The sequence below is a fragment of the Tupaia chinensis genome, unplaced genomic scaffold, assembly GCF_000334495.1.
Source record: "Tupaia chinensis unplaced genomic scaffold, TupChi_1.0 Scaffold000004_1, whole genome shotgun sequence".
Taxonomy (NCBI): Eukaryota; Metazoa; Chordata; class Mammalia; order Scandentia; family Tupaiidae; genus Tupaia; species Tupaia belangeri.
Window position 1 is genome coordinate 77,546 of NW_006159432.1, and position 18,841 is coordinate 96,386.

Consider the following 18,841-nt stretch of genomic DNA (forward strand, 5'->3'; position numbering starts at 1 on the left):
CTCTCCTCCTGCCTTACACACACACACACACACACACACACCACAACATACAAACTCTGCACAAGCCAAGCTAGGTTTCTTCCTGAATGTGCACCCTAAACGTAGGGATGACCCTATTGAAACCATACTCTGTTGAATTTTCATTTTCATTTGTCTATCTTCCTCTGAAAACTGTAAGTTCTTTAGAGGGAAAAACAGCAGTATTTTGTGTATCAACACATGCCTATTACCTAGTGTAGTAACTAGTTCAATAAATATTTGAATAAGTGAATTTCAGTAACATATCTAGCATACTGGCTTCATAATAGTGTCCTGAAAAGACATCATGCATTTGTGTTTTGCTTTCTGTTAGAACACATTGAACCTGAAGTATTCAAATTTATAATGTGTGGTGATTTATATGTTAAGTGTAAGATTTTTATTACTGGTTATACTTATGGAATGAAGAGAATGTTCCTTATCTGTGATGTAAGGGAATGTTGTGGTTCTACACATATCTTCACAATTCGTACATTGTATTTTCTTGTAATATCCTAATATATATATTTAATAACTTAATTTATTTTACAAGTGTTCAAGAATTTGCAGTTTAATGTGCATGTGTTATGCCTTTCTTCTCCATCTGACATTATTTAGGATTAGAAGGAAGTAGCAAGCGTGGAGACAGTGCTATAGATTTAAGAAGACCTCAAAAAAGTCTTTTTTATACAAAAAATGTAAAAATTAAATCACTTTAAGTAATGTAATGAAATTTGTTCTTACCATTTTTTATTTTAAATGTCTTGCAGAATAATAATGATAGATAGATATAATTATTTTTTGATGGAAGGAATGAAAACAAGGGTGAGATGGAGGAAGTTCATTGATTTGTTTTTTCTTAGGACTTATATTTTTCCATACATATGGCTATCTGAATTATTTATAAAGGCATTACTGAATGAATACAAAATATTAACTGCAAAAATATGGAGGTATGGAAAGACTCTTAAGTGTTATGATACTATAAATCATTGCGACTGCTTTCCTCTTCTGTTTCTTTTAGGTACAGAGAACTACAACTTAGTACGGAAAGCAAAGTGACAGAATTTCTCCATCAGAGTAGATTAAAATCTTTTGAAAGTGAGCGTGTTCAACTTCTACAAGAGGAAACTGCAAGAAATCTCACACAGTGTCAACTGGAATGCGAAAAATACCAGAAAAAATTGGAGGTACATGGACAAGCTTTTTTTTTTCCCCCTGACATTAGCATAGTAGGTAAGCTTCCTAAGAACAAGGCTTATATCTAGCTTTATTTCTCCCATAGGATCTGGCACTGTCTGCCAAACCCCCCTCCCCGCCAAAAAAAGAAGTATTTCAGAAATATGTACAGTAAGAAAGACTGAAAGTCATAGAAAGGTATCCAGAAATACATAATTACTTGGGATATTTTTAAAAAGAACAGTTCAGATCCATATAAAGAAAACAGTAGGACTTCCCTAATTATAAAAGAAGAAACACCTTTCTGGGAGCATTTCGTATTTATACATATTTTATGTTTATTTTAATTTATGTATTTTACATTCATTCACTGTACATCATCACAGCATACACAATGAGATTTCCCATCCAGAATACGTATGTATTGGCTTAATAATATTACTATACATGTTATCATCAACAAATAATTTTTCCTTTCTTGTTTCCTATATATTTTGCAGTTTTCTCTATTGATTTCCTACTTCTCACCCTTTATACATTTTTCAGTTTTCATCCCTAATAATTACATATTCATTTATAAACAACTGCTAGTTTGCTTTTAAATAGTGTGTGTTTTATCTATCACAGAGGGCATGCATCATTAGTTTTTGAAGATCTTTTATCAAGAAAACATGTCTTTCTCATCTAGATAAATAGATGGAAAAGAATGGACCATTTTCAAGAAATGTGAATTGCTAAAAAAAAAAAGATGAAAATATATATATATATATATATATATATATATATATTTTTTTTTTTAAAGATAGATTTTGTTCTCAGGATTTGGGGCATACACACATACCTGGTGTGAGTTTTAAGCTCCCAAGTCTGGGACTTGATCCGCAGTTGACTACATAGGAGTCCAGTAACATAACCATTACACCATCTACTGGTCCCAAAAAATAGATGAAAATATATATTCTGAGAATGAAATATTATTTTTTTTTTATATAAAATTGTCTTATAGGTCTGTGTGCTGTTTTTAAAGCGCTGACAAGAATACTCTTAAATGGGAATCTCATGCAATCAGGAAAAGGAACAGCCCTTTGGAGTGTGATGTTGAAATTTGTGATAAGGCTTGAAAAACTGATGGAGTAATTTTAGTTATGGGAGTTGCATGTAAAGAAAATTTTAAAAAACCTTATAAAAGGGACCAGCAGGTGGCGTGGTGGTTAAGGTGCTGGACACTCCCACATGGCCGACCGCGGTTCTAGTCCTGGATCTGGTGGCTTGCTTTCTCACTTTCCCTCTCTCTCTTTCTCTCTCTCTCTGTGTCTGTCTCTGATCAAAATAAAATAAATGAATGAATAAATAAGAATAAATAATTTTAAAAACCTTATAAAGGTTTACAGTAATGATGTACATCACAGCATTATTTATTCTAGTAAAAATTGGGAGTAACTTAAAATGCCCAACAATAGATAATTAAATGATTTTTAATTAGTATTGTAAATTGTATATTTTGCTGTGTCCATGCATGTTGGTATTGTTGCATGCATTCGTGGTCTTGAATATTTTAGATTTGGGCAAGATATTCCCAAAAAACGTTGAATGACGTTGGCAATTATGACGTTAGCATGATCGCGACTATGGGTTATGTGTTCAGTAAAAACCATAAATATACCTAGAAAAAAAGATTTAAGAAAAATATATTAAAACATGAAACTTTGTTTCTGAATGGTGTGATTATAGGTGACTTTTATTTTCTTCATTTTTCCTGCTAAATTATTAGGTCCACAGTGGCAAGGTCTGTACCTTTTGTTTTTCTTTTACATGACCAATACATATATTCTCAGGTCCTGGCCAGCATCTGGCATGTAGTTAATGGCATTGATTGTATATGGTACTTTCTAACTAAGCATCTGTTAGGTGATAAGCCCTGTTCTGGCCCAGATTACACACACAGCTTTTAACAAGAAATAATGCCTATCTTCAGAAGAAATGTTGCTTATCTTCGGAAACTAAGTTTGGAACAGGGCTTTTTTTTTTTTTTAGCCACCGGGTCTGGGACCCGAACCGCGGTCGACTATGTGGGAGTCCAGTGACATAGCCATTACGCTAACTGCTGGTTCCCTGGAACAGGGCTTTGATGGGAACTTTCTGTAATGATGGAAATGTCCTAAATCTGCACTATCCATTTCAGTTCCCACTCAATGCATGTGGCTCCTTAGCACTTGAAACATAACTATTGCAAGTGAGGAACTAAATTTTTATTCTAGTTAAATCTAGATTTCATTATCCAGGCGTGGCTAGTAACTGTTACTAAACCATATGTTCTAAACAGTTTACCATATCACACACATTCTTATTACTATTAGGCAATAGTGAGATTTTAAAAGTTTTTTCTTTAGTTTTATCATAATAGAGCAATGAGAACTTTTCTTTCTTAATAAGATTTATTATTGTTTGAATTACTTTTGAACAATCACTATACATCACTTCAGCTTGTATAGTAAATTTATGCAGCATGAATACACTTCACACCAGTCCAGTTGAAGATATGATACACGTTATCATCAGCAGATAATCATCCACAGTAATATGATTTCTTAAAGCAGTGTTGAATATTGGTTAGGCCTGTGAGTTTGAGGGTCAGCAGACTTAAGATGAGTCACAGTTAGATATTTCTTTCTTTCTGAATAAACTGTTCATTTATTTGAGCCTTGGTTGCTTCATTTCACAAATGGGAATAATAATAGTAACTGCTTTGTAGCATTGTTGTAGACAGTCTATGGCCCTGTCTACACATAAAACACCTCTTTATTCTAAGCACCTATTCATAGAAAGTCTCAAAATATTTCAGTTTAATGCTATAAAATTTTCTTTTAGATGAAGTCAGGAAATGCTACAAAAATGAAAGCATGCCTTTCCTAAAGGTGAATATTTGTTGTATATAAAGATTAATATAACTGGGAATGTTTGGGGTTTGTTTTTTTGTTTTGTTTTGTTTTGTTTTGTTTTGTTTTGTTTTGTTTTTGAGGGGATTGGGTTTTTTGGCTTTTTGTTTTCTGGATTTTTTTTTTTTTTCACTTTTGAGATCCCACATTAGCATGTGTGCCAGCTATAATGCCAAGTGTTTTATTATACATTTCTGATTTCCCTTTCAACATATTAAAGTTTCTTTGAAAGTTAAAAAATCAGGGCCAGCCCCATGGCCTAGTGGTTAACGGAGCCAGATCTCACATGGCCAACTATGCAGTACAAGTCCTGGACCAGGCAGCTTGAGAAACACATTAAGGCCATGTGCAAGCATGCCCCAAATCTCAAGAGGATGCAGAAAAGGAGGGAAGGAGTTGCGGCATGACCAGATTCCATTGGAGTGTGCTTTCTCCCTCCCTCTCCCTCTCTCTCTCTCTCTCTTTGACAAATGAACATACCCTCTGGCAAATAAAAAAAAAGTTAGGAAATACGTAATTTCAGGTTAGAGACAGAAGCTAAGCAGCGAAGAAACTTTAAGTCAATGAGAAGCATTTCCCAATTGAAAGTTAATTAGATATCAAAGCATTTTCCCCAAATTGAAATTGAAGGTCGTTTGCTTATAGGATAAATATAATAAAGGACAGCTGTTTGTCTATAATCTGGAAATAAGTATTTTGCTTACATGTATCCAAAATACCAGATACTACTTTTGAAAATCATTTCACTCAGCTATCCTCCCAAAATTACTTTAGAAAATCTGTACATGTTGTTTGTGAAAAATAGTTTGACAATACGTGTCAGTATTTTTAAAGATATATATCTTAAATGTGTGAAAAGCTTTATGCACAAAAATACACTTTGTAGTATTATGTATAATAGTGAAGTGAACACTAACATCCTATTAATGAATGGTGTAAGAAAGATTTTAAAGGAACATACCATAAAGATCACTGTGGTTTTTGACTGTCAAATAGGACATGAGTGATTTTTATATTTTATGTCTACCTTTTTTGGTGTGTAGAGAATTTATATTACTTAAGGTCACAAATATAGCAAATGACTAAACTGTGACTTTAGTTCATATCTGACCAACTTGACTCCAAATCCCTTACTTTTATTAATTATTATTATTAATTGTCAGAGGATACATACACTCACCAGAGTCATTCAAGTTCCAGGGTCCAGGACTCAAACTCTGCAGTTAGCCATGTGGATCTGGCCATCTTAACCATCAGGCCATGGGCATGTCCAAAGCAAGTCGGTGTTCAGCATTTAAAACTTTTCATATATTGGGTTAGAAAAGTCATGATGTATTTTTGCATAGAAAAAGTATGTCATGACTTTCCAAACAACCCAATATTTTGTTCAGGAACTGCTGCAGAGTCATAATTTGCTGCAGCTGGCCCTTCCAACATTTTCAGTTATACTTCTTTTTAACTCTGATTTGGAATTTTGTCTTTTGCAAGTTTGTGTTCTGTGGTTTAGTTTTCATAAGTTCTAGTAAAATGACTTCTTTTCCTTTTGATGTTGGATCATTGCCTAAGGATGTGTCTTAGTGCTGGGGCGTGGTGAATGGGTGTGAAAAGCTGTTTATATTGAAGAGAGGCACTTTTTTGTTGGTACTTGATTTTCATAGAACAATACAACATACAATCCTGATGTTTTCTAATTTTCTTTTTTTTGAGAGAGAGATTTTTGCTCTAGGCACATGCGCTCACCAGAGAGACAGAAGAAAGTGGCGAGGAAGCAAGAAATCTCCACTCCAGAGGGGATGGTCACACCACACTCCCTTATCCATTTTCCTCTTGAGATTTTGGGCACACACACATTCCCACCTGGAGTGAGTTTCAAGCTGCTGGATCCGGGACTAACCATGGTCAACTATGTAGGAGTTCACTGACATAACCACTATGCCATCTGCTGATCCCTGATGTTTTTCATTCTAATAGGAATGTTCTAATTCTAATTAGAAATGTTCTGATAGAATTAGAAAACATTCTATTATCTGCAGCTGGCTACAAGCCAAATCCTCACGTACAACTTGCAGTTTGAAAACCACTATCCCATAGACTATCTTCTTGGTCTGTGGATGCAGTTGACTAGTAATTATAACATTCTTTTGTTCAAAGGTTTTATATTGAAAAACATCTTTGTAAAAAAGTTATGGTTCTCAAAACTGAGACTTTGTGGGAATTTCTTTTTTTTTTTGGAGAGATTTTTCACTGCAGGGCGCATGCGCTCGCCAGACAGACAGAGAGAGACATAGAGACAGAAAGCGAAAAATCACCCCCCAGGGGGGATGGTCACGCCGCAATCCCTTCTCCTCCATTCTCCTCCCGGGATCTTGGGCACGCACGCACACGCGCCCGGCGTGAGTTTTAAGCCACCGGGTCCGGGACACGAACCGCGGTCGACTACGTGGGAGTCCAGCGACATAGCCATTACGCTAACTGCTGGTTCCCGTGGGAATTTCTTTACATTTTCGGGCTTGATTGAACTGAGACCTTAAGAGGACAAGAGCTACTTACTTATCATTTTGTCCTCAGTGTCACAGTGCCTCTTTCACTGTTAATACCCAATGAATATTTAATGAATGGATGGATGAATTGTTTGATTAAGGCTATCATAGTACCATTCTCTGATTTTTTTTTAATGGAAAAAATATCTGGAAAGTATTTTTTTTGAGAGAGAGATTTTTGCTATAGGGTGCATGCATTAGACAGGGAGACAGAGAGAGAGCGAGAGAGAGACAGATAGTGAGAAATCACCTCCCATGGGGGGTGACCGCGCCTCAGTCCCTTCTCCTCCATTCTCCTCTTGGGATTTTGGGCACTCATGCACATGCACCTGGTGTGTTTCAAGCTGCTGGGTCCAGGACTCAAACTGCAGTCATCCACATGGGAGTCAAGCGACGTAACCATTATGCCATCTGCTGGCCCTCTAGAAAGTATTTTTAAGTCATTTTCTTTATTATGAATTTAGAGAGGAAAAGAATTTGTTAAGGATAAAGATGACTTTTCTGTGACCTTAACCCAGTATTCTCATTGATTTACAACTTTGAGATGATTAAGTTTTGCCTAATTATTTTTTTTTTACCATAGAGCAAATGCCACCACATCCTTTGTCTAATTTTTAATTGGTGTAGGCTCCCAAAATGTTGCCTGTATAGACTTGTCTCTTTTTAAAGCAGTTATTCATCTATAATTTTGCATTATCATTTAGTTAATACATTTACTATTCAATGGAAGGAAGCTTCTAAGCACTCTGCTAAACACTGTAAATTTATCATCTCATTTATCCTTCCAACAATGTTTTAAGTAGACCTAGGAACAATAAACAATTCCTTAAGATCTGTCAACCTAGGGACAAGCAGTAAGTGTAACGGCTGTCACTGGACTCCCACGTGGTTCGCGTCCCGGACCCGGTGGCTTAAAACTCACGCCAGGCGCGTGTGCGTGTGTGCCCAAGATCCTGAGAGGAGAATGGAGGAGAAGGGATTGCGGCGTGGCCATCCCCCCTGGGGGATGATTTCTCACTTTCTGTCTGTCTCTCTCTGTCTGTCTGACGAGCGCACGCGCCCTATAGCGAAAATCTCTCCAAAAAAAAAAAAAGATCTGTCAACCTGAAAAGAAGACCAAGGCATAATACAATAAGAGAAATAAAATTGCTTTATCTGAGCCAGGACTTAGGACAGATCACTCAGATGAACAGACTGTTTCCCCAGAGATGTGCTCATTAAAATAATGGCCAAGAAAAGGACAAACAAGTGACATAGAGGTTATGTCTCTGGACTCTCACATGGCTCACCATGGTTTGAGACCCAAACCTGGTGGCTTAAAAATCACACTGGGCACATATGTGTGCATGCCCACGATCTCAGGAGGACAATGGAAAAGAGATTGTATCGTGGCTGTCCCCACTGGGGGGTGATCTCTCACTTTCCCTCTCACTGTCTCTGTCTGTCTCTCTCTTTCTGGTGAACACACACATCCTAAGGCGAAAATATATCAATAAATAAATAAATAAATAAAGGCCAAGAAAGCTGGTTTATGTAACAAAGAGAAAGGAAAAAAGAAAGAAGTTACAAGTTATTTGTCAAGAACTTATTCATACATTGGTCTAGTTAATTCGGGCAGGGCCAGCAAGTGGTGCTGAATTCCCACCTGGTCCACCACAATTTGAGTCTCAGATGCAACCTGAAAATCATACCAGGCATGTGTACCAGCATGCTCAGAATCCCAAGAGGAGAAGAAAGGATTGTGGCATGGCCATCCCCTCCAGGTGGTGATTTCTCACTTTCCTTCTCTCCGAATCTCTCTCTCTCTCTCTTTTCTGGCAAATACATGCTCCCTATGACAAAAACCTAAAAAATAATAAAAATAGTCATAAAAATTTGGAGCAACTGATTGGCTATATTTTATTCTTTACATCATGAATTTAAGAATACTGGGAAGGGGGCCAGCAGGTGGTATGGTGGTTGATATGCTGAACTCCCATGTGGCTGACCACAGTTCAAGTCCTGGATCTGATGGCTTGGTTTCTCACTTTCCTTTTCTCTCTCTGTTTCTCTCTAGTCAAATTTTAAAAATAGCATTGGCGATGAATAAAATTTAATAATCTTTAAAAAATATAAAGAATTATGGGAATAATAAAGGGCAAGATTCTATTTTAAAATCTATAATCCTTGGGGCCAGCAAATGGTGTAATGGTTATGTCATTGGACCCCCACATAGTCAACTATGGTTCGCGTCCCAGACCCAGCAGCTTAAAACTCATGCCGGGTACGTGTGTGTGTGTGTGTGTGTGTGTGTGTGTGTGTGTGCCCAAAATTCTGAGAGGAGATTGGAAGAGAAGAGATTACAGCATGGCCATCACCTGGGGGGTGATTTCTTGCTTTCTGTCTCTCTGGGGAATGCATGCACTATGAAAATCTCTCTAAAAATAAAAAAAACTATAGTCCTTTGTAGCATAAGAGTTTTTTTAAAAAAAATATTAAAATCTTTGTGTCTTTTTTTTTTTTTTTTTTGAGAAATATTTTGCTAAAATGTGCCTGTCATGAGTTTTTTTTTTTTTTTGGAGAGGTTTTTTCGCTATAGGGCACGTGCGCTCGCCAGACAGACAGAGAGAAACATAGGGACAGAAAGCAAGAAATCACCCTCCAGGGGGGATGGTCACGCCGCAATCCCTTCTCCTCCATTCTCCTCTCAGGATCTTGGGCACACACGCACACGCGCCCAGCGTGAGTTCTAAGCCACCAGGTCCAGGACACAAACCGCGGTCGACTACGTGGGAGTCCAGCGACATAGCCATTACGCTAACTGCTGGTTCCCGCCTGTCATGAGTTTTAAGCCAGCAGATCTGAGACTCAAACCACAACAGACTACATGGGAATCCAGTGACATAACTATTACACATCTGCTGGTCCCAAAATCTTTATTTCTTTGCCATAAAGGTCAGGATGCAGGTAGGACTCAAGAGTTAAATTTTTTTTAACAGTTTTGACAGTCAAATCTAAGCCATTGCCATGCACACCATTTTCAACAGTAAATTTTGTATACTAGAATCTGTTAAGTGTTTTTTCCCTTTGCCCCTCACACCTATCCTCTACTATCAACTCATTTCCCTTATAGACTCTGGTATTTGCACTTATTCTTCCTAATACTTATTTTCAGATCTTTCAATTTCTGCCATAGAGTGCAGACATGCAGTGGTCTACTTTACTTAGCAGTCAGTCTTCCATATTCAACCACACTTTGCCAGATGACAGACAGTCCTTGTTCTTTATGGCTGAATAATATTCTATAGTGGATATGTGCCACAATTTTTCAACCCAGTCATCAGTTTCTGGGCACTTAGGTTGATTCTATGTCTTTGTAGCTAAGAATAATAAGCATCAAAGTTTGTTTACTCTGAACTAAAACATGTCTTTTGAGCAATAACCCTGATAAAGGTAGGACTTAACCTAAGGCTCATATTTTACTCAGGACCACCTTATATCCACCGACTTTGAATTTAATTGGATTCATATTCCATATACAGCTCTAAACTGCTTTTTCTTACTTTTGCAAGTCAGAGTTATAAATGACACAGTCATATTGAAATCCAAATCTTTTTTTTTTTTAAGAATTATTTATTTATTTATTTCACATGAGTTTTGCCAGAGAAAGACAGAGAGAGTGAGAGAGGGAGAATTTGAAAGCAAGTCTCCAGGTCCAGGACTCGAACCACAGTAACTGATGTGGGAATTTTAGTGCCTTAACCACCACGCCACCCACTGGCCCCTTGAAATCCAAATCTTTCTGCCTCTAAACCACAATCTTAGCCATAATATTCTCTTACCTCTTAGAAAACAGTACAATATCTATGCCATGTTTGGAGTTAGGTATAATACCATTTCATAATTTTGTCCATACTAGTAAGTAAACTTTACAAATAACTGTTGTTTACTTTAATTGCATTTCTTCGTCACTAGAGGCATCTCCTTTTTAGCTAATTCATTTTTATCAACCTAGTGATCTCGTCAATGAGTTATCGTTGAAGAGTGCAGGATTTTTTTTCTCTTATGCACAATGACTTCAATTTCCGTGCTTTTCATATATTTTTAATGTATTTTTTTAGCTGTTCTTTACAAAGACATTTTATGATACCTCCCTAGGTAGTAGCACTGTACTTTTACCTTTTAATTTGCTGTTTTGATGTATGACTACTCAGGAAATCAAAATGTTACTAAAACCATGGAAAGGGTAGATTAGACCTCTGATGGAAAACTATAAAGGACTCTATTTGGTCTGTAAGTATATAATTTTTATACTACCTTATTAGCCTTTCTCAAATACCTGTAATTGCCAGATAAATGACCTCCAGGTAACTATAACATTACATTTTTTTAATTTCAAGAAATAAATGCTAGTCTTCTATAATTTTTCCTAACTTTCACATTCAATTTTTATTTAGCTTATATAATAATAACACTTTATCATTTTTAGTTAAAACCAACTGAATGTTTACCTTACAAGTAAATATATTTTACTTCCTTGTTAGTCATATCAATTGAGTATCTGTCTCTTAATATTTAAATACTTAAAAGTAGAAAAGACCTCAATTTTCTTTGTTTTTGGGTTTTTTTTGTCTCAATTGTCAACCTCTTTAATTCTGCCTCTGTAATATTTTCCTTCCATTCTTAGGTTTTAACTAAAGAATTTTATAATCTCCAAGCCTCTTCTGAAAAACGCATTACTGAACTTCAAGCACAGAACTCTGAGCATCAAGCAAGGCTAGACATTTATGAGAAATTGGAAAAAGAGCTTGACGAAATAATAATGCAAACTGCAGAAAGTGAGTTCCCATCTCCTCTACCCGCCCCCCTCATACATAGTTTGTGTGTGCAGTAACACGAGAAACCTGGTGTGGTGTCTAAAATCACTTGGATATATTTTCTTTAAATATAATTGGTGACCCTTTTTAAAGAGTATTATACATTTTAAATATAGTTTATCTTACTTCTAACATTTGTAATAAAAAAAAAAAAAATAGGGGTCATCAGGTGGCTTTGTGATTAGGGCACTGGACTCCCACATGACCTACTGCAATTCGAGTCCTGGACCCAGCAGCTTGAAAATCATGCTAGGTGTTTGTGAATGTGTATGAGTGTGGCCATCCCCTGGGGGGTGATTTCCTTTTTCCCGCTCACTTTCTCCGTCTCTTTCCTCTCTGGCAACTACATGCACCCCTATGACAAACCTTTCAAAAAAAGAAAATAGCTAAATATGATAGACTTTCTCTTTTAACTTAATTCACTCATTTAAGAATAATTCTTGCCTTGTAAGAGTTTCTGGTGTAGTATAGTGGGAAAGGTGAATATATTAAAAATAATTAAAGTTGAATTTTATATATAAATATATAAATAAATTAATTAAATTAAGCCAGAAATGGACAGTTTTCAGTGGAAAGTACAGAGGAGATCATGAATTAATTTCACCTAGAGGTGAATAAAAATAAGATTTTTAGAATTTGAGTAGGAATTTTTTGGATGTGCTATGCTATAGTATTTGACTTTTAATTTCTATTTCCTTTTTTCTTTTTTCTTCCTCTTAACAAGCTGTCTTCCCGTCTAGGCCCTAACCTTAAGCAGTATTTTAAACCAGCATTATGTTATTGACTGTGATGTTTGCTACAGTATATTGTTCGTGCTCGAAAGTCGGAAATAATAATACTGGCCAGCTCTGGTGACACAGTGGTAACACAACACTCTATGATGCTGAGGCCATATGGGCAAGTCCTGGGCTTGTGTCCCAAGGTCTTCGTGTACATGCCAAGTATATGTGCTTGCCTGTGGTTGGGGATGGTTATCTCTGCCTTTCATTCTTTCTCCTTCTCTCATGGGAGATATAAATAACTTAACAGCAAAAAAATAACAGCGGCATTCTTAAAAAAGTCGGTTTAAATTTCAACTGAGGTTTAATTTGAATCTAGATAAAGTTTTAATCATTTTTGACCACATTATCATGTGAGGATTATATCATATTTATTGGCCAATTTAAGAAAAAAATTTGAGCTGGCCCTATGTTCTAGTGATTAAGAGAGTCAGATCTCACACCGCTGACCATGGTTCAAATCTCACCCCCAGTGGATTGAAAAAGCATGCCAGGCAAATGTGCGTTTGTACATGCTCCAGTTGCCAAAGGGACAGAAAAATGGAAATGGGACTGTGGCATGCTCACTCCCCACTGGGGAGTGCTTTTTCCCTCTCTCTGTCTCTGAATACATGCACCTCTGGCAATTAAAAAAAAATAAAGAGAGATCAGCAGATGGCATAATGGTTATATCACTAGACTCCCATGTAGTTGACTGTGGTTCAAGTCCCAAACCTGGTGACATAAAATACACACCAGATGCATATGTGCATGCCCAAGACCCCAAGAGGAAAATAAGAAGGGATTGTTGCTGGCCATCCCCCCTTGGGGGTGATTTCACACTTTCTGTCCCCCTCTCTCTCTCTAGCAAGTGCACACACCCTACAGTAAAAACCTCTAAAAAAAAATTAATTTAAAAATAAAGAAATGTTATTTCATTGCTGTCATTGTCATATTTTATACTTCCAAGGTCAGTGACTAGTAATTGCAACAAATTCCAAATTTATCTTATTTCTTTTTTTGAGAGAGAGATGTTTGCTATAGGACATCTGTGCTCACTGGAGAGACAGACAGAAAGCAAGAAACCACCCTGGCGCCCTCAGAGGAGATGGCCACACCGCAATTCCTTCTCCTTCATTCTCCTCTCAGGATCTTGGGCACATAGACCCACACACACACACACACACACACACACACACACACACACATATGCTCCATGCTCACTACTGGCATGACTTTAAAGCCACCAGGTCCAAGACTCAAACCTCGGTCGACGGTGTGGGAGTCCAACAACATAACCATTATGCCATCTTCTGGTCCCCCGAATTTATCTTGTTTCTAAACCAGTGTCAAAATAATCCTTGTAAAATACAGATTTGATCATATTATATACCATGCCCATGGCATGTTGCTTAAAGCAGCTGGATCTTCATGGCATAATGCATGATTCAAGTCTAGAATCTAGAGGCTTGAGAAACATGCTTGGTGCATGTTCATGCTACTGAGAAATCCGAAAGGAAAGAGAGATGAAGGAGAAGGGATTGCAGCATAACCTTTCCCCAAGAGATGGGGGAGCTTTCTCATTATTCCTCTTTCTCTCTCTCTCTCTCTCTCTCTCTCTCTCTCTGTCTTCCTGTCTGCCTGTCTCTAGTGTGCACACATACCCTCTGGCGAATTGTTTCTAAAAATGGCAGTATGAACTCAAACTCCTTAGCATGACTTTTTATGATAAATCCTTTATTTATGTTTATGTCTTGTCATTCCCCTTTACATGATATTGTTATTTTGAAAGTGCTGTACTCTCTTTTATCTTAATAACTTCTCATATATCCCTTAGTCTAAACAAATTGGAAATACGTGGGAGCCAGTAAGTGGCATGGTGGTTAAGGCACTGGACTCCCATATGACCTAACACAGTTTGAGTCCTGGACCTTGCAGCTTGCTTTCTTACAATCCCTCTCTCTCTATCTCTCACTAATCAAACTGAGGAATAATAAATTAGGAAAAAAGAAAAAAGAAGAAGAAGGGAACTTCCTCAATCTGATAAAAAGCATTTAACCAAAAACTTACAGGTAATATGATACTTAATGCTGAAATCATTGAATGCTTTTCCCATTATGAAAGAAAAAAAGGTAAGGATTTTTTTTTTTTTTTGGTGACTTATGTTAAACACATTATTTGAGTTTCTAACCAGTGAACTAAGACAAAAAAAAAAAGAAAAAAAAAGAGAGAGAAATAAAGATATAAGGATAAGAAAGAAAGAGTAAGACTACTTTCAGATTACCGGACAATTACTAAATCTTATAAGTATATTACAGGATACAAGATTCATTCATAAAAATAGCAAACAAACTATACTAGTAACAAACAACTGGGACAGTAAGTATAAACAGCAGTTTTGTTTACAACTGTCAAATTACACAAAATACTCAGAGTAAATTTATCCAAGTATTACTACTAAAAACACAAAAAGAATTGCTAAGTGAAATTTGAAAATCCTCTCAAATCAAGAAATATGTCATAAATTCTATAAATTCAGTGTTATCCCGGTCATAATGCCAGAAGGGATTATATCTATTTCATATATATAAAATGTAAATTCCTGGAATAGCCAAACCAATCTTGAAAAAAAGGACAAAGTTGGCAGACTTAACACTGCCCAACTTCAAGACTTACTATAAAGCTACTGTGTCTAGCTAGTATAGTACTGGCATAAGTAAAGACAAATACAATAAAGAAATAGACTAGAAAATCCAAAACCAGATCTATTTTTAAACAATTGTTTTATTTTTAATAAAGGCAATGAAACAGTCAACACAACATTTATTCAATGAATGGAGATTTTTTAAAAATGGGCATCTTTATGGAAATTAGCCTCTGTACATACACAAATATTTTAAATGAGACCTAACTGTAATAGCTAAAACCATAAACCTGTCTAGCAGAAAACATACGTATCCTTGCAGTTTGGAGTAGGTTAAGATCATTTAGATAGAACCCTGAAAGTACTATTGGTTCCTCACAAAAATCATGACACATTTTTGGATAAAAAAACATAGTCATGACTTTTTTGACAACTCAATACAAAGAAAAATTTAAGAAAGCAAATGTTATCAAAATAAAAACTTCTGCTTTTCAAAAGAGACTATTACGAAATGAATAGCTGGGGCCACCCGATGACATAGTAATTACGTCGCTGGACTCCTACATGGTTGACTCTGCGGTTCAAGTCCCAGACCCAGTGGCTTGAAACTCACACAGTGTGCATGTGCGTGCATGCCCCAAATCCTGAGAGAAGAATGGAGAAGGGATTGTGGTGTTGCCATCCCTCCTAAGGGGTGATTTCTTGCTGTCACTCTGTCTCTCTGGTGTGTACACATGCCCTAAAGCAAAAATTTCTCTTAAGAAAAAAAATAATGTCAGAAAAATACACAAAAGGATATAATAATAAAACATAGATTAGACAAGGAATTAATATCCAAGCATGGTAGGCTTAAAAATGCCTTCCTTCCATTTCATAATCCCTGGAACCTATGGACATTTTTTTCTTAGATGGTAACGGAGACTTTCCAAGTGTGATTAAGTTAAGGATCTTAAGGTGAAATTATCCTAGATTATCTGGATGAATGCAGTGTACAATCACAAAAGGCTTCATAAGAGAAAAGTTGATATGATAAGAGCAGAAGTCAGGCTTTGAAGATACTACATTGCTGGCTTTGAAGGTAAAAGAAGGAGCCAAGCTAAGGCCTGGCTTCCAACTGGAAGCAGCCTTGCCAACACTTTAGCCCAACAAGACTGATTTTTGACTTCTAGCCTCTAAAACTCTAAGATAATAAATTTGTATTGTTGTAAGTCACAAAGTCTGATAATTTGTTACAGCAATAATAGGCAATTAATACGCAATCGAATATATAAAGAACTCATACAACTCAATGATAAACGGAAGTTCAATTAAACATGGGTAAGGGTTTAAACAAACATTTTACAACAAGAGATGTGGGAACATGATAAAAGTATTCAGCATAATTAGTCATGAGGAAAAAGGAGATTAAAAGCCCAATGAGATACTACCACACACCCACGAGAATGGCTAAAATTAGAAAAACTGACTATATCAAATGTTAGTGAGAATGTGGAACAACTGGCAGTTTCTTATGAAATAACCAAGCAGCCTATCCAGCAATTCCATTCCTAATTTATTTATCCAAAAGGGAGCTTGAAACTCACACAGTGTGCATGTGCGTGCATGCCCCAAATCCTGAGAGAAGAATGGAGAAGGGATTGTGGTGTTGCCATCCCTCCTAAGGGGTGATTTCTTGCTGTCACTCTGTCTCTCTGGTGTGTACACATGCCCTAAAGCAAAAATTTCTCTTAAGAAAAAAAATAATGTCAGAAAAATACACAAAAGGATATAATAATAAAACATAGATTAGACAAGGAATTAATATCCAAGCATGGTAGGCTTAAAAATGCCTTCCTTCCATTTCATAATCCCTGGAACCTATGGACATTTTTTTCTTAGATGGTAACGGAGACTTTCCAAGTGTGATTAAGTTAAGGATCTTAAGGTGAAATTATCCTAGATTATCTGGATGAATGCAGTGTACAATCACAAAAGGCTTCATAAGAGAAAAGTTGATATGATAAGAGCAGAAGTCAGGCTTTGAAGATACTACATTGCTGGCTTTGAAGGTAAAAGAAGGAGCCAAGCTAAGGCCTGGCTTCCAACTGGAAGCAGCCTTGCCAACACTTTAGCCCAACAAGACTGATTTTTGACTTCTAGCCTCTAAAACTCTAAGATAATAAATTTGTATTGTTGTAAGTCACAAAGTCTGATAATTTGTTACAGCAATAATAGGCAATTAATACGCAATCGAATATATAAAGAACTCATACAACTCAATGATAAACGGAAGTTCAATTAAACATGGGTAAGGGTTTAAACAAACATTTTACAACAAGAGATGTGGGAACATGATAAAAGTATTCAGCATAATTAGTCATGAGGAAAAAGGAGATTAAAAGCCCAATGAGATACTACCACACACCCACGAGAATGGCTAAAATTAGAAAAACTGACTATATCAAATGTTAGTGAGAATGTGGAACAACTGGCAGTTTCTTATGAAATAACCAAGCAGCCTATCCAGCAATTCCATTCCTAATTTATTTATCCAAAAGGGAAAAAACATGCACATAAAGAGATTTCTGTTAAAATGTTCATAGGAGCTTTATTCCATAATAGTAATATGCAATACTATATGCATAATTTCATTGTTGCAAGTTTCCTAATAAAATATTATGGTTCCAGACTTGGCAGCTTGGAAAACACACTCAGTGTGTGTACTCAAAATCCCACAAGGAGAATGAAGGAGAAGGGATTGCAGCAGGGTGATTTCCCACTACCCCCACCCCGCCATTCCCCTCATCTCCAGCAAATGCACGCACCTTAGAGCATACTAACTAAATAGATTAATGAATAAAAATAAAACTACTACTCCTTAATAAAAAGTGGCACCTGATCAATTCAGCAATACGGATGAATCTGTAAGACATACTTAGTCTAAGTAACCTTTTCAAAAATGTTTCCATGACATGATTAAATTTATATAAAGTTCTATAAAAGACAAAACTAATTTGAGATTTAAAAAAAAAAAATCAGTACTTAATAGCTAACAGTGATTGTCACCAAAAAATTAACTGAGCAAAGAAACATGAGGGAAATGTCCAGGGAACTGTATGGATGTTCCATATATCTTTTTTTTTTTTTTTTAATTGCCAGAGAGCACATATATTGTACACTGGGGAGGGGAGAGATAGGAAGGGAAGAAAGCATTCCCGAATTGGGCATAGTCCAATCCTTTCTACATTTCTCTGTCCTGTCATAATTTTGAGCGCGCACACACACACACACACACACACACACACACATGCACTTCGCATATTTTTCAAACTGCTGGAGCCAGGATTCAAACCAAGTTTGGCCAGGTGTGATCTGGCTTCCTTACTAGGCTAGGTAACTGGCCCTGTTCTATATCTGGACAAGGTTTGTGTTGTATATATGTATATACATTTCAAAATTTGGACATATTTCAAACTCACTGAATGGTAAACGTAATACTTGTACCTTTCACCATATGTAAATTTTATTTTAAAAAAACTATAGATTAATAATTGATTTACATGTTGAACTTTTAAAAAAATGTTGTTATAGGGCATGTGCATTCATGGAGAGAGACAGAGAGTGAGAGGAAAAGTGAGAACCCACCCTCCCCAGGAGGGGCTATACTGCAATCCTTTCTCCATTCTCCTCTTGGGATTTTGGGCACACACACACACACGTGCCCAGCGTGTTTTTTAAGCCACTGGGTCTGGGACTTGAACCATGCCGTCTACCTTAACCACCATGTCACTGGCTGGCCCCTAGATGTTGAACTGTCGAGAGATAAAGTGTGCAGATGTTTGCCACTTACTTTGAAATGCATAAAGAAAGTAACGTAGATTCATGGGTGGATTCATGGGTGGGTAGATGTGTAGCAAACAAATCTTAACAA

At 36.5% G+C, this 18,841-nt stretch overlaps 1 protein-coding gene across 1 annotated transcript in view; it reads left to right on the top strand.

The window, feature by feature from the left end:
• LOC102474712 (progesterone-induced-blocking factor 1) overlaps window positions 1–18,841 on the top strand; it is a gene marked incomplete at its 5' end in the record, with an annotated part of 214,777 nt that overhangs the window by 74,924 nt on the left and 121,012 nt on the right. The window contains 2 exon segments of the mRNA XM_006139821.3: window positions 1,043–1,208; window positions 11,340–11,490. Of these exon segments, the coding sequence (XP_006139883.2) occupies window positions 1,043–1,208; window positions 11,340–11,490 (317 nt within the window).